The 14,695-nt window shown below is 44.9% G+C and overlaps 1 protein-coding gene across 2 annotated transcripts in view; it reads left to right on the plus strand.

The window, feature by feature from the left end:
* The first annotated feature begins 513 nt into the window (after positions 1–513).
* The window catches only part of LOC119174019 (MFS-type transporter SLC18B1), a 44,222-nt gene continuing 30,040 nt past the window's right edge, over positions 514–14,695 (plus strand). The window contains exons 1-5 of one of the 2 annotated variants that reach the window (XM_075894830.1): positions 514–652; positions 10,751–11,019; positions 12,889–12,984; positions 13,097–13,170; positions 13,750–13,897. In XM_075894830.1, coding sequence (XP_075750945.1) covers positions 646–652; positions 10,751–11,019; positions 12,889–12,984; positions 13,097–13,170; positions 13,750–13,897 — 594 coding nt within the window. In that variant the 5' untranslated portion in view covers positions 514–645. Of the gene's footprint in view, positions 653–5,274; positions 5,451–10,750; positions 11,020–12,888; positions 12,985–13,096; positions 13,171–13,749; positions 13,898–14,695 lie in introns of those variants that run through there. The other variant, XM_037424797.2, reaches the window with a different exon arrangement.

The following is a 14,695-nucleotide window of genomic DNA, read 5'->3' on the forward strand; positions in this document are numbered from 1 at the left end:
GGACACGAGTGCTCGTGTCCTTCGTGTCTTTCTTGTCTACGCGTCGTCGTTCTGTTCTCGAGCTCTAACTATCGTTACGTATACTGTTACTGCTGAGAGTGCTTGACTGGGATCAACTACATAACTGAATGCGTTACTCGCGTAGGCGTGCGTAAGCTTCCCCTTCAGGTGGGGATAAGGCTCGTCGCAGTGCCACTCGCCCCCTATTAAGACAATGCATGGGGCAGACTAGGAGAAGGGGGAAGGGGGGTATGGCCGTCCTCCGACCTCCCCCCTGCGATACTCGCAACCAGAGGTCTCTGGTTGGGTGTGAACTATAGCTTGTAAATGACGCTTCCAACGCGAGCTTTCACAGTGCTGCACAGATTTAGTAGGGCGTTAGTACAGACGTGGTCGAAGTTCGTTCTTGCGTTGTGATAGCATCACGGACTTGGGCAGATACGTCCCGCAGCAGGTGCCATTCGCAGCCCGCGTAAGGTACGGATGTTTGTATCGCTGCCTGCTTGTGTCGAACCACCGCAGTGGGAGCATGCGCATCTTTTTTCCGACTTGGACGCGTGAATTTCGTTTAGAAGAGGAGCGTTGCTGCAACTTGTGGATGTTTCTAGGAGCACCAACTCTGGCCGTGATACCTCAACTGGAACTATGGGAGGCAAGTACCTAATACACGAGCATTCGTTTAATTATGGCGGTGATACGGGGTTATGTCGGTAAAGAGAATAATTTTGCTGGCGATGGCCCCAGCTGAGCACGCTTTGTGGTCATGCGTTTATCCTCGCCCTCTTTGCAACTTCGCACCGTCATATGGGGTTGACGCACAGAAAAAAGACCGCTAACCCACGCTAGTGAAAGACGGGGGCGGCAATACGTAGTGCAGCATGAACGGCGCAGTGTTCACCAACTGCAAAATATTGCGCAGCGATGGGCGTGGTAAAAGCGGGTGATATACAGCAACAACAGTGAACTTAACGGTATCCCATGAACAACTTGTAAAAATAATATTTTTTTTTATCTTACACCAAATGGTGACTGAATTCATTCCTGATAGCCCACACACACTGCATTTTATGAACTGGTGAATAAGCTACGCATCTTTTAATGCACCGTTACAGTCACTACTTGCTCGTAAATCCCCACGTCCATCGGAAGTCGATTCAAAATCACACGGATATAGATAGTGCTGATAAGTGAGCATAGTCCGAGTGCAGGGCATAGTTAGAGTATACGTTGGTATTGAAGTTCACCAGGGCGCACTGAAAAAAGAGCTTACGAATGCAATGAGCCGGCATGGCCCGTCACCCAACGGCGCCGATGTGTGCTAAGCACAAAGACATTCTTAGGATGAAGCAACAGGGGGATGACGATACAGCGCTACAGGTGTACCTAAAGCCTTATAGATTCGTGCCAGCGATTGGTCTGCCTGAGTGTCCATTTTCATTGTATGGGTCTTAGCATGAAACTTTTGAAGACAGCTGGTCTGAATAGGAAAAGTAAAGAAGCATATGGAATTTTGCCTGCATGTTAAAGAACTTGATAGCGATAAGACTCCGGAAGTCTCATTTGTTCTTACCCATCGTCTCCGCCGTGGTGTAGCGGTGCCTGACCCGAAGGTCGCGGGTTTGATACCAGCCACGGCAGTCGCATTTCGATAGAGGCGAAAGCGTGCCGCTTATTACACCCCGTTAGGGCACGCTAATGAACACCAGCCGGTCAACATTTCCGGAGCCCTCGCTTACGTCGTCTCATACTATGATATCGTGGGTCTGTCAAGTTGAAAAACAACACCTTATCTTTGAAAAAATATGTTTTTTTGGTTGTCAGGGAACATTTCAGAAAGAAGACGGATAGGACAGAGTGCAGGTATATTTCTTTCAAATATACAATACCAATCATCCCAAGTAGCTACTCTTTTACGTTATTATTGCCTCATGTATGTGTAACGTTATGATTAGAAATGTTTCAGTAAAAACTTCTTCACACCTACGAAGGACATCACTGTGAAGACTATTCGCGAGTGGCGACCAAAAAGCGACTCAAGGCTTGTCGTGTTCACACTCTCGTAGGACTGAGGCCCTTCGCCACACAAAATTAACGTCTCCTCGCATATCGCTCGCATTGCTATCGCCCCGTAAAATAGGCTAACGTCCTGTTCCTGCGCATTCTATTGGTTCAGGGATTTGCGAGTGCAATTACACGACCGAAAAAATTGGTAGATCCCACGTACAGTGGGAGTCAATGAAATATCCGACGCGAATGGGGAAGATTAAATTGTCACATTAAAATCAGTACAATGTTACGAAGCGGACGTAAATTATTCGCTACATGAATTCTGTGTCATGATTATCATGTTTGGACGTGTCATTTACCTTCGTCGTCTATTGATGTCACGTGATACCAAATTTGGAATATGGGGACCTAGCCAAACGTCCGCGAGCACGCTATGAGCGTAGCATGTAGTCATCATTTACATGACACGCATGTTATGATTATAATTTTTGGCCGCACCATTTATCTTCGTCGTCCATTCGCGTCACGTAGTGCAAAACTTAGTATATGTGAAAATAGCGAAACGGCCGCGAGCGCATCATGAGCGTGGTATGCAGTCATGTTCTTACATGACACGAATATAATGATTATCATGTTTATACACCTTCGATATCCACTCCCATCACGTAACGCCAAATTTGGTATATGTGAAGCAAGCGAAATGGCCTCGAACGAACTATGAGCGTATCATGTAGTCATGTTTTACATGACGCACATGTCATGATTATCATGTTTGAGCGTGTCATTGATCTTCGTCGTCCATTCACGTCCCGTAGTACCAAATTTGGTATATGTGAAACAAGCGAAATGGCCGCGAGTAAACTATGAGCGTAGTATGTATTCATGTTTTACATGACACGCATATCACGGTTATCGTGTTTGGGCGTGTCATTTGTCTTCGCCGTCCGTTCGCGTCATTTGGAGAGAAGAATAATTAAAAGGAAGAGACAGGGAGGTTAACCTACAAAAACTGGTCATTTATTACCAAACTTGGTATATGTGAAGCTCGCAAAACGGCCGTTAGCGCATCATGAGCGTGGTATGTATTCATGTTCTTACATAACACGCATGTCATGATTTCCACGCGAGGGCCTGTCACTTATGTTCGCCATGCAGCGATGTCTTACCATACCAGTTTTGCGATATGTCATGTGAACGAAACCACCACAGGAGTAGCAAGATCATGACATTGATTGATATGTGGAGTTTAACGTCCCAAAACCACCATATGATTATGAGAGACGCCGTAGTGGAGGGCTCCGGAATATAAGATAAATAGAGAGGAAAGGTAGGGAGGTTAACCAAGCTTGGCTCGGTTGGCTACCCTACACTTGGGGTGGGGGAAAAGGAGAATAATAGAACGAAAAGAGACAGAAAAGAAGAGGAGTAAGAAAGAGAAGCATAAATAGTCCACGGCCAGAAGAGCTAAAAGTCGTAGGCGGATAGATAGATAGATAGATAGATAGATAGATAGATAGATAGATAGATAGATAGATAGATAGATAGATAGATAGATAGATAGATAGATAGATAGATAGATAGATAGATAGATAGATAGATAGATAGATAGATAGATAGATAGATAGATAGATAGATAGATAGATAGATAGATAGATAGATAGATAGATAGATAGATAGATAGATAGATAGATAGATAGATAGATAGATAGATAGATAGATAGATAGATAGATAGATAGATAGATAGATAGATAGATAGATAGATAGATAGATAGATAGATAGATAGATAGATAGATAGATAGATAGATAGATAGATAGATAGATAGATAGATAGATAGATAGATAGATAGATAGATAGATAGATAGATAGATAGATAGATAGATAGATAGATAGATAGATAGATAGATAGATAGATAGATAGATAGATAGATAGATAGATACGCTCGAAGTCTTTAAAATTGAGCAGCGAGCCTGCGTGTCAAAGCCGCCACTTTGCGACCAAATTGACCATTTTTGAACAGTCGCTTTCCGGCGAACTTAGTCGCACGACAAGTGTTTGTCGCGTTCGAGAACACGTTTGAAAGGGCATCTACTTATTCTTAAGTTCGACACAAGATTGGATCACTGAGCTGTGCTCGTTCGTTGATCAAAGTTCGAAATCCCGCTGTTTCGCTGATGCAATTTTCTGGAAATTCCGACAACCCAGTACACTTACGGTATACCTCTATCGCTGTGTTATACTATCGCAGTATATTTGCGCACCTTCAATGTCGCCGCTGCTTTGATACACGAGTGTCATCCACTTTTACGATTATTTCACAAATAACAGTCAAAATTCATTCGCCGTGTTAAGCCGCGCCACGGTGGTCTAGTGGCTAAGGTACTCGGCTGCTGACCCGCAGGTCGTGGGATCAAATCCCGGCTGTGGCGGCTGCAATTCCGATGGAGGCGGAAATGTTGTACGCCCGTGTACTCAGATTTGGGTGCACGTTAAAGAACCCCAGGTGGTCGAAATTTCCGGAGCCCTCCACTACAGCGTCTCTCATAATGAAATGGTGGTTTTGGGACGTTAAACCCTACAAATCAATCAATTCGCCGTGTTAAAAAAACAAATTGCCATGCTCAACCAGTCACGTGACCTACGTGTAGCTGCAAATTTTACTGCAAGATATAGACTCGCTAAGTCACGCTGCCCTTGTAAACTTTGCAAACAATACTACTTTGTCTGGCAACATTGTGCACAAAAAAACGAACGGAAATTTGTTTAGAAGTGTGGCAGTTTGGGCTAGTTGATATGACATTACGATAGTTATAGCGTGAGAACGCAACGACGTTGTCTCCGTTTTGTTCTCGCGCTATAACTATCGTCAGGAAATTTGCTATTTACGTACCCACCGAGCCCTTTGTGAATCTCTCGCCCAGTCGGCTCGAAGAAGGCAACACCATGGTGGTTTTACTGCCACGAGACGAAGGGAGATTAAGGGTCATAAACACAGAAGAAGCGCGATAACGCAAACCAGGCAATCGAAGAAACGAAGTAAGCCTGCTGTGAGCATGCCAACACGGGCACAGATGGCAATCTCCAAAACCGAGGGAGTTGTCGACGCGGCTGGGCTCGCGGTTACTTCTTTCATTTGGAAAGCGCTGGCATTGTAGTTCGCGTGCTTGATGAGACTCGTGCAGATACGCGCTGAAACATACAAGCAGTGATCATTCTATTAGAGACTCATCGTCAACCCTGATAGCTGTTCGGCGAGGAGTGGCGCATTACAGATCGAACCGAAAAACACTTAAAGAAACAATGTTCAAGCAACGACGTTTTCCTTCAACGTGCGCGAAAGCTACGGTATAACCGCGATTTTATCGAAATGCTCTCATCGGAGTGTGGAAGCCCTTGGAGTGCTGAATGATGACGTCGGCAGCTGTCGGTATTACGGAGAAAGGTGAGAATAGGTGGTGTTTCCTACCCTGCGCTTGATATTATACTTTAACTCTATACAGCTGGAACCTTATTAGCCGAATAGAAACACATAACGTTGCAACCCATCGATTGCTGTCACGCTCCATTCCTATATGTGCATATACAGTAGCTAGGTTGTACACCTCTGACTATGCGATTGTTAGCAACCACTATATAGCAACGAGAAGTCTCATCAGGGAAATTCCCGCTGCGAGCTCTCTTTGTCACTAGAGAGATGCTTCTTGTAATTTCCGCACTGTTAAAATCAAAAGCGTAGTCAGTTGTTTTTGTTGACCCGTCATTATGTTAGTAAAACTCACTGTTGGGCCAGTTGATGCATGTCTGAGTTCGATAGTAAATTTCGCGCCAAAATCACGACCACACGAACTATCGAAAAAACAAATGAAGAGACGGGCGCTCACTTAACTGTTTGTCGCTTGAGGAAACAGGCCAATATAAACGCTCTTCTCGTCAACGCATGCGCAACGTGCTCGAACCATCGTTGCCCTAATCAGGCTATAGGGACATGTATTCTAGATACCATGCTTCCGACTCGTACAGGATGAGTGAAGTTTATTTGATGCGTGGGGTTTCACGTCCCAAAACCACCATATGATTATAAGAGACGCCGTAATAGAGGACTCCGGAAATTTCGACCACCTGCGGTTCTTTAACATGCACACAAATCTGAGCACACAGGCCTACAGCATTTAGCCTCCATCGAAAATGTAGCCGCCGCCACCGGGATACGATCCCGCGACCAGCGGGTTGCTCACTCATACTACCCACCACGGTAGGCAGTATGAGTGAAGTTTGGCTAACACTATCGATACCCCATTTTTTTATGTATAAAGCCTCCGAATTTATCGTGGTACCTTGCTTTAAATTTTACCCAACATCGTAATTGGCGTGAAGCGTGGCGTGCATCCACTTAAAATCACATCTGGGCTTAAATGCGCAACGTTCTTATTTTTTACCATGTTCCCTCGCTCGATCATTAACGCAGCGCCCCGTATGGCCAACATAGCTCTTTCCGCACGATAGCGATATTTTGTAAATCACTTCAGTGGCACACTTTGTGAACGGCCAAGCATGCTTCTTTTTTGAGCCTTTGAGCTGTTGACCGTGACTTTTATTGATGCGAGGGCACAATTTCGCTAGCATGGTTTCCTGAAAGGGCGAAGCTACCAAGTCGAAATCAGCCAAGACACCAGTACCGTACGAACCAACCATGTAGGCGTTCACCAGGGCTCGGTGATTTCGCCCACTTTCTTTACCATAGCCATGCACCAGCTACCAAGACGCCTTGCGGAGGTGCCGGGCCTGAATCACGCTGTGTGCGCCGACGATGTAACCATGCGAACGCATCAAGGATACGTCAGTGAGCAGAAGGATGTCTTACAAAAAGCCCTCAACATTATTCACGACTGCGCAATGAAAGCAGGTTTACACACTGCTTCGGGCAAAACAGAGTTTGTCGTCATTCATACGATATGATGACCGAACCACGTTTGTCAAGCAGGAAGAAAAGCCGTGTTTTGAACTTCACTTAGGCAATCAGCCTGTAATAATAAAATCCTCTATCCGAACACTAGGTATGCACCTAGATTAGAATTGCACAGCGAGCGCGTGACTCCAACGCGTTACAAATACTAGCAAATAAATCCTTCGTGCTTTACGCAGAGTCTCTAATCACACTCGCGGAGTAAACGTACGTGAAATGTGGCAGTTTTTTCAGGCTTTTCTCGTCTCACATATCATTTATGGACTGATCACACAGTCATCCGTTCGCAGATATTCAAGCTCGACCGGCTCCTCAACGAGGCCAAACGCATGGTCACCGGACTTCCAAGGTACACACGCCTGGATGCGCTCAAGAGCTGCGACAAGTTCAATAACCTGGCCGAGCTCGTCGACATGCACATCCACACATAGTATACGAGGCTTCGCGCTACGAATGCTGGGCGATACACGCTCATGCTTCTCGGGTATGACATCGACACACTGCCCATGCTGCCCAACAAAACACTGCCTTGGAAAATCATCACCGATGGCAAGCCACTTCCGTTGAATATATATGTACCCTAATGAGCCAGTTAACTACGCCAAAAGACATGGTAGGGCTACGATTTCCCTGACCATGACTGAACGCGTCATGCACGCTGACGCTGCACTTACTGCAGACGGTACCAGTAACACTTGTTATACCACTGCGTGGTATGACCAGATAAATGAAAATCGGAGCCGACGTTATCATGTATGAGCAAAAGCGATGTATAGCACGAGAAGAGCTAGTGGCTGTCTTAGATTATTTGGAGTGGGCCCTCGAAATGCCCCCTGAAACTGATTCAATTCACCATCGTGTGTACACTGATTCCCAGGCTACCCATCTGGCATGAGCTAATGTTCTTCACACGTATACCCTGAACTACAGAAGATCAGACACAAGGATGTCCTCATGACGTTACTATCCACTGGGTCCCCTAGCCTTGCGGTATCCCTAAAATCTACAAGGCTCATAGACTAGCGCACCCTCATCTCTTCACCTCTATAGCTAGAGCGTCCGATGCTCCTTTCTCTTTTCTAGCTACTCCGCCGGAGCCAGCAGGTCTGATAGCAAATAATCACATTACCAAACAAAGTCGTGCTGCCTACCTCACAGCAGTGGGAAATCCAGTCTCAATACCATCGCTTCCTTTGAAGGTATTCAGACAGCGAGAGTCTGTTCTGCTTCGGATAATTCAGGCAGGAACACACCTTACTCCTTTTTTGCTGAACCGTTTTCACGGGGGTGACACGTCACCTTCTATGACCGGTTTCTGCTCCACGTGCAACTACCTGGATTGATCTGAACCTTTTGTGTTGGGAGCGCAGTGTCCTGTGTACAACCCACCAAGGCTTCGTGCCCTGGCTACCATAAAACGGGGACCTTGGCCTACTCGTCTTCCGACATGGGCCTGCCCGGAGCCTTGCCCAAGATCCCGCCATCGAGTTCTGGCAAGCACTCAGCTTGTTCCTCCAGGACCGGGCCGCGCCACCGGTCGGCGACAGCCACAATATTCCCGCCATTCAAGCAACCCCCCACGTAACTGCATCTAGACGTCCGTTAATAAAACGGAGGCAGCTCTACCCCCTCCATCTGCTGTAATGCCCTGTCCACCGCAGCGGCCTCGGCGCGAACGAAGTGGAATAAACGTGGTTGCATTCATTCAATGATCGAGTCAGGAAACACGTTCTCATGGTAAAAAATAAGGACGGTGCACATTTAAGCGCACACGTAATCCCATGTGGACGCATGGCACGCTTCACGCCGATAAGGATTTCGGGTAAAAGCAAAATCAAGGTAGCATGTACGATAAATTTTGGAGGCCCTACATAAAGAAACGAGGTATCGATCTTGTTAACAAAACTTCACTCATTCTGTACGAGTCGGAAGCACGGTATCTACAATGCATGTTCCTATAGCGTGATTAGGCCAACGACGGCTCGACTACGTAGCGCACGCCTTGACGAAAAGTTGGTTTATATTATACCATGTTTTCTCAAGTAATAAACAGTTGCAAGTGAGCGCCCACCCTGTCTGTGTTTTCTTTCTTTGTGTGGTCGTGATTTTGGCGCGAACTTGACTACTGAATGCACCTTTAAGTATGGTCACGAGACTTCAGATGTACTGGGCCCTTTTATTGAAACGAGTTGGCTCTTGAAAAATGCAATGATGATGGCGATGATGATGCTCCTTGAAAGATTGGCATCTGCCTACTTAGGGGGAAGGGCCAAGATCATCGCGGCTGACTCTCGAGCGGAAAAGCACGCGGTCTTCTTTTTTCTAGGACGGGAGCCATTATTGCTTGCCGTCAACCCATTAAGTGCACGTGGTACTATGTTCGTGCGTCTGTTTGTTCCTATATGTGCGCGTATAGACGCACAACACAATGCGAAACTTAGGAAGTATGCATGGGTTAGAACCCCACCAACCATCCGCCCGGATACGGCAATAGTAAGAATATATTCTGTGTAAATAATTATGACCAGTTTCTTTTCTTTTTAAGTTGTGAGCGAGAACTATGATTTTACCATGAGGCAACCTACCCTGAGTCATTCCGGATGAATTTTGAGTATACATAAGCTTCTTTAAGACGCATCGAAATTAAAATATAACTCAGCGTTCCTTTTTTTTTTGCTTTTCTTCGTTTCTTCTGCGGTGATATCTGATCACCGAAAACGAAAATTGGTTGTTCGAACAAATCAAAGTCACCAGACCGATTACGCATGAAGTCATACTATGTCGACAAGCAACGCATTAAAGTATCACATATTTATAATGATGATTTATTGGGTTTAAAGTCCCCAAAACACGATATGATTATGAGAGACACCGTCCGGAAATTTCGACAACTAGGTGTTGTTTAACGTGCACTTAAATTTAACTACACGGGCCTCGAGCATATTCGCCTCCATCGAAAATGCGGCCGCCATGGCCGGGATTTTACGCCATGACCTTCGGTTCAGTAATAGACAACCATAATCACTACATAACCACGGTTTTTGATCGGGTATCGATGTATTGTGATAACAAATACGATACCTACCAATCATTAAGGGCATGTTCTTCCAGATGTTAACTGTATTTTTTTAAGCTTGTAGGCATTGGTACATGAACTCATTCGGGCTAGTCCTCTTCCCGCGAGAACGAAACCTAAAAGCACAAAAGGATACAAAACACGGAAAGGCAAAAATAAAAGTCTTTAGCACATTTGATAGCTGCGAAACATGCGCTAAGAAATCTACCGATTGGGCTCGTTCAGTTACTAAACAAAGTAAATCACACGAAAGAGATCGTAAACGCGCATGCAAATTCTGCGCATATTTATATAAAAAAGTAAAGCATAACGCAGTCATTCATGACAATTTCAAATGTAGATTATACACGGCACGAAACAATTGTAATATCGTTCCGGGAAGTGCTTAGTGTGCGTCTACCGTTTCCGTGCCACCAGCAGAAATTCTAAACACCATAATTTATCTCTTTTGTAGCTACCATGCCGTTCATATTTAAAGCAATTTCTTTCCACCAAGGCTTCGGTGGTGTAATGACATTACAATTGCCTATATTTCGATCCCATTTGAATAGTGTCCGCTAAGATCTTGTATTATGTATTAAGTCTCAACGTTTACTATTGTAATGATGAGCCTGTCTATATATTTACTGAGTATCTCATGCCTCTGAGAACTGCTTTACATACCACTGTTTTAGCAGCCGTTCTCAGTTCAATTGAATTTCAGAGAATGACAAGGAGCTGTCGCCGTTGCTGGCTGACCAGTCGATGTGCTCCGGGCGGGCTGCTGCCTACGGCTCGCGACAGGAGCGACACAGTGACGACTCCGACGACGCCATTCGCTACTTCGTCAGACTCGACGAAAGCCGCCTGGGATCTCGGTTGAAGAGAACTCTGGTGCAGATTAAAAGACAGTCGTGGTGCGTCCCGTACTTGATCGGGACGTTTTGGTTTTCGGCGCTCTTAGCTGTGCCGATCACGTTCTTCCCTAAAGTGGTGAGTGCTTCCCATTATTTTCTACGTGCTTCCTCGCACAACGCCACCTCTTCATTTTTTTTTCTGTCGTGTTTGAGAATTGATTTTTTTTTTCTGCAAGGACGATTTGCTAGAAACTCTTTCGATGATGGTGAATATGAGACATATTCACAAAGCAGTACATGCGCTCAATCAATCAGGCAAGCAATTAGTTGAATAATTACTAGCAATTTATCATATAACTATTTCATTATTTAGAGTTCTGTCCATTGGAGGGTTTATTTTTCACTAACCAAATACAATAGGGAAATGATATAGAAAAAATAGGGAGACGGCAAAAAAAAATGCAGCTGTTGCAGCATTGCTAAGCCCTGCCACCCTGTAACAGCAATGACAATGCAAAAGCAATATACAGAGATATAGCAAAGGCAAGTGATAACGCAAGCTAAAAGCAAATTATGGAACTATGTAAATGCACAAGCAAAGAAACCAATTACTGATAGACACATGTGTATAATAAATCCTAGTGTACATAGATTCTCGTTTAACAGCGAAAGCTGTCATGAGATCAAAACACGGGTCACGCGCAGCGCCGTAGTTGTCCGCCGCCGCCGCCGGTGTCCGTAAGCACTGTCGCACGAAATAAGAGAAAAAAAACTTCAGTGAATAAACACCCCGAGGACACCGTGGGGTTCGAACCCAGGTCCACTGCGTGTGAGCTCTGTATTCTACCACTGAGGCACGCCGGTTTTTTCCTTATTGGAGCCACGCCGGTGCTTGAGAGTTGTTCGCAAACTTGCCTTAAGCAGGCTTTATGACGGGTAAGAAATCGCGTTCATATGAGTACAAACAGTTTTAGAACAGCAAAGGAACAACCACGCACCACAAAATGCAAACAGCGTAACAAGTGGGTCGTTCAATGCTCCAACCCGTTACAACAGCTTGTTCTTGATCACCTATTAACTGTGGCACATACCCACATCAGGCATAGTTCCTCATCGCCGTCAGCCACTGCGTGAACAATTGGCACGAAATTGCTCGCAAAAGTTTCGCGGATACCACACAGCGACACTCGAACACATGCTTTGGGAGTGTAGAACAACTCCTCCCGACTCTACCTCAAGCAAGTGGGAGAGGTACCTCAGGAGCTCACTTCTCGCCGACCAGCAATGGGCCGTCCAGCAGGCCCACGAAGCGGCCGCCAGGTACTCCCTGTCGGTCCCTATACGTGGGAGACGCCCGTTACGCGCTAAGCGCGTCCTGCAGGACTGAAATAAAGTTTTTTTTCATTACATTCCACACCACACTTCTCTGAAGAATGACGAAGGATAGTATATAGTGAGTGCCGGCCTACTACCCATAAATCATGATTATCAATGGCATAGTGGGTACCCAGCAAGTGTGCTTGCAGCAGTTACCCCAACAGTGTTTAGAAAAGCTCTGAAATACCGCTCTTTTTGTTTTCACTGTGACTGTGCTGCGCGTTCCGCACAGGCATGGCGTTTTTTTACATAAGAAAAATAATGCCATTGTACTTCTAGATTGAGCGAAAACAATGACACAAAGCAAGACAATTTCAACAGTGTAAACAATACACACTTACAAAAAGAGATTGAATTTCATTTACATTTACTTAATGCGTTAGTAGAAGGTTCCTAAGCTAATTCGAGGAAGTCCTGTGACCGCACAAATTTTTCTGAGAAATCTGAATCGGCAACGTAATGATACCACTAAGCTTTCTTTTTTGTTTCCCTCGCTTCCATAAACAACGCCCCATTTAAATAATAACCAAGATTGGTCATTCATGAGCAGTGGTTGACAATAAAAAAGAAGAAAAAATACTGTGCGAATGCATTTGTACCAAATGATCGACACATACGTTCCTTCCAGGCATCCGAGAAAGGACTACCACCGTGGGAGTTTGGACTTGCGTTTTCAGTACGCAAAGTATTTGGTATGCTCGCACCGGCTGCATCATTAGCTATGGTATGCTCGAACATTAAACACATCATTATTTATTTATTTATTTATTTATTTATTTATTTATTTATTTATTTATTTATTTATTTATTAACAGTATATCCAACATCTTGTGCAGATATCCTATCTGTCCCCAAAATGGGGCATTGTGATAAGCCAGACAGTGTTTGGAATCCAAGGAATCTTATTTGGGTATGTTTTGTTCATCCTTCACAATATATTTTATAAGGAAGAGGACATTATTTGTTTGATTGGAGAAAACGCAGTCTCAGTTATTAAACACATCATGAATCTATCTTTCGCTATTCTTCAGCACGTCGTTAAAGAGCTAATGTTACAGAAACGTTGACGTCGGCGGCGTTGTCCGTGGACAAAAAAAAAAAAACTCTACGAATGCAAGAATAAAAGCGGGGATGCGAGCCAGCACCGAACACTGGCATTCTGTGAGGCATTTCAACATTTGGCCTCGAGAGTCTCGCGAATGTTCGGAACTGCTTCGACGAAAAACCGTGTACAGGTGTTAAGGGGCAATATTCTTGTTACCAAACGCTATATTGCACGGTAGAAGTTTGGAATCGCACCAGCAGTCACACCGTGAGAAAGTTCAGAGAAAGCGGTTTATGTTAATACTTTTTTCAATCTTGCTATAAGTTGTCCTTTTAAATTGGTTCCTTTTAGTAACTCTAGGGTTTCTTTAAATCCTCTTCTTTGGTACACATGTGTGGAACTTGTGCCAGGTTCTCAACCAGACTCGCTCCCTTGTTCCCACAGGTTATCCTGCTTGCTGATCGACAAGGTAGTCTACCTAGGAGTCTCGTTTGTCGGTTTTATCATCATGGAGTTCTTCATGATCTGCATGAGCATATGCATGGAGACAATCCTTGCCTCCACTCTAGAACAAGACGGAAACCTCTTCTTGGTAAGTGTTTTCAATCACAGCAGTTTCAATCGGAGACTGTTCTTGAAGCATGATAAGCTATATAAAGCAAATTAAATGCATTTCTGCATACTTTTTTACACTAAAAGAATATTCAAAAGAAAAAAAATGCACCATCTGCCGCTAGAAGGAACCACGTGTAGATTTCAAGCAGCGCGCTCTAACATTTGCATTGGCGGCAGCGTTCGCTGACGCTTATCGCGGCGTTGCGCAGGAGAGAAACCGAAAGTGGGGGAGGGTCACAAATTACGCAGTGATGGACCACTGTTTCCTACTAGAACATGCCAATCGCTAATGGGCAATAAGAGACAGAAGCCCCGCCGCGGTGGTCTAGTGGCTAAGGTACTCGGCTGCTGACCCGCAGGTCGCGGGTTCAAATCCCGGCTGCGGCGGCTGCATTTCTGGTGGAGGCGGAAATGTCGTAGGCCTGTGTGCTCAGATTTGGGTGCACGTTAAAGAACCCCAGGTGGTCAAAATTTCCGGAGCCCTCCACTACGGCGTCTCTAATAATCATATGGTGGTTTTGGGACGTTAAACCCCACAAATCAATCAATGAGAGACAGAAGACTCCGATTGGACAGAGAGGCCCACAGACCGCTTCTGTGCAGAAGGACTGAAAGCTGAGCTGGTTAACTGGTTACAGTACTCGAACATATTTTTACATAACACACGACTACGCGGACACAACATTAGAAGGAACAAAACGCAGTGCTGACTCGTAACTGATTTTTGATTGAAATAAAAACGAAAAAAAAAAGAATGCATTAACGTTCCCAACCA

Source organism: Rhipicephalus microplus, chromosome 5 (genome assembly GCF_043290135.1).
Source record: "Rhipicephalus microplus isolate Deutch F79 chromosome 5, USDA_Rmic, whole genome shotgun sequence".
NCBI lineage: Eukaryota > Metazoa > Arthropoda > Arachnida > Ixodida > Ixodidae > Rhipicephalus > Rhipicephalus microplus.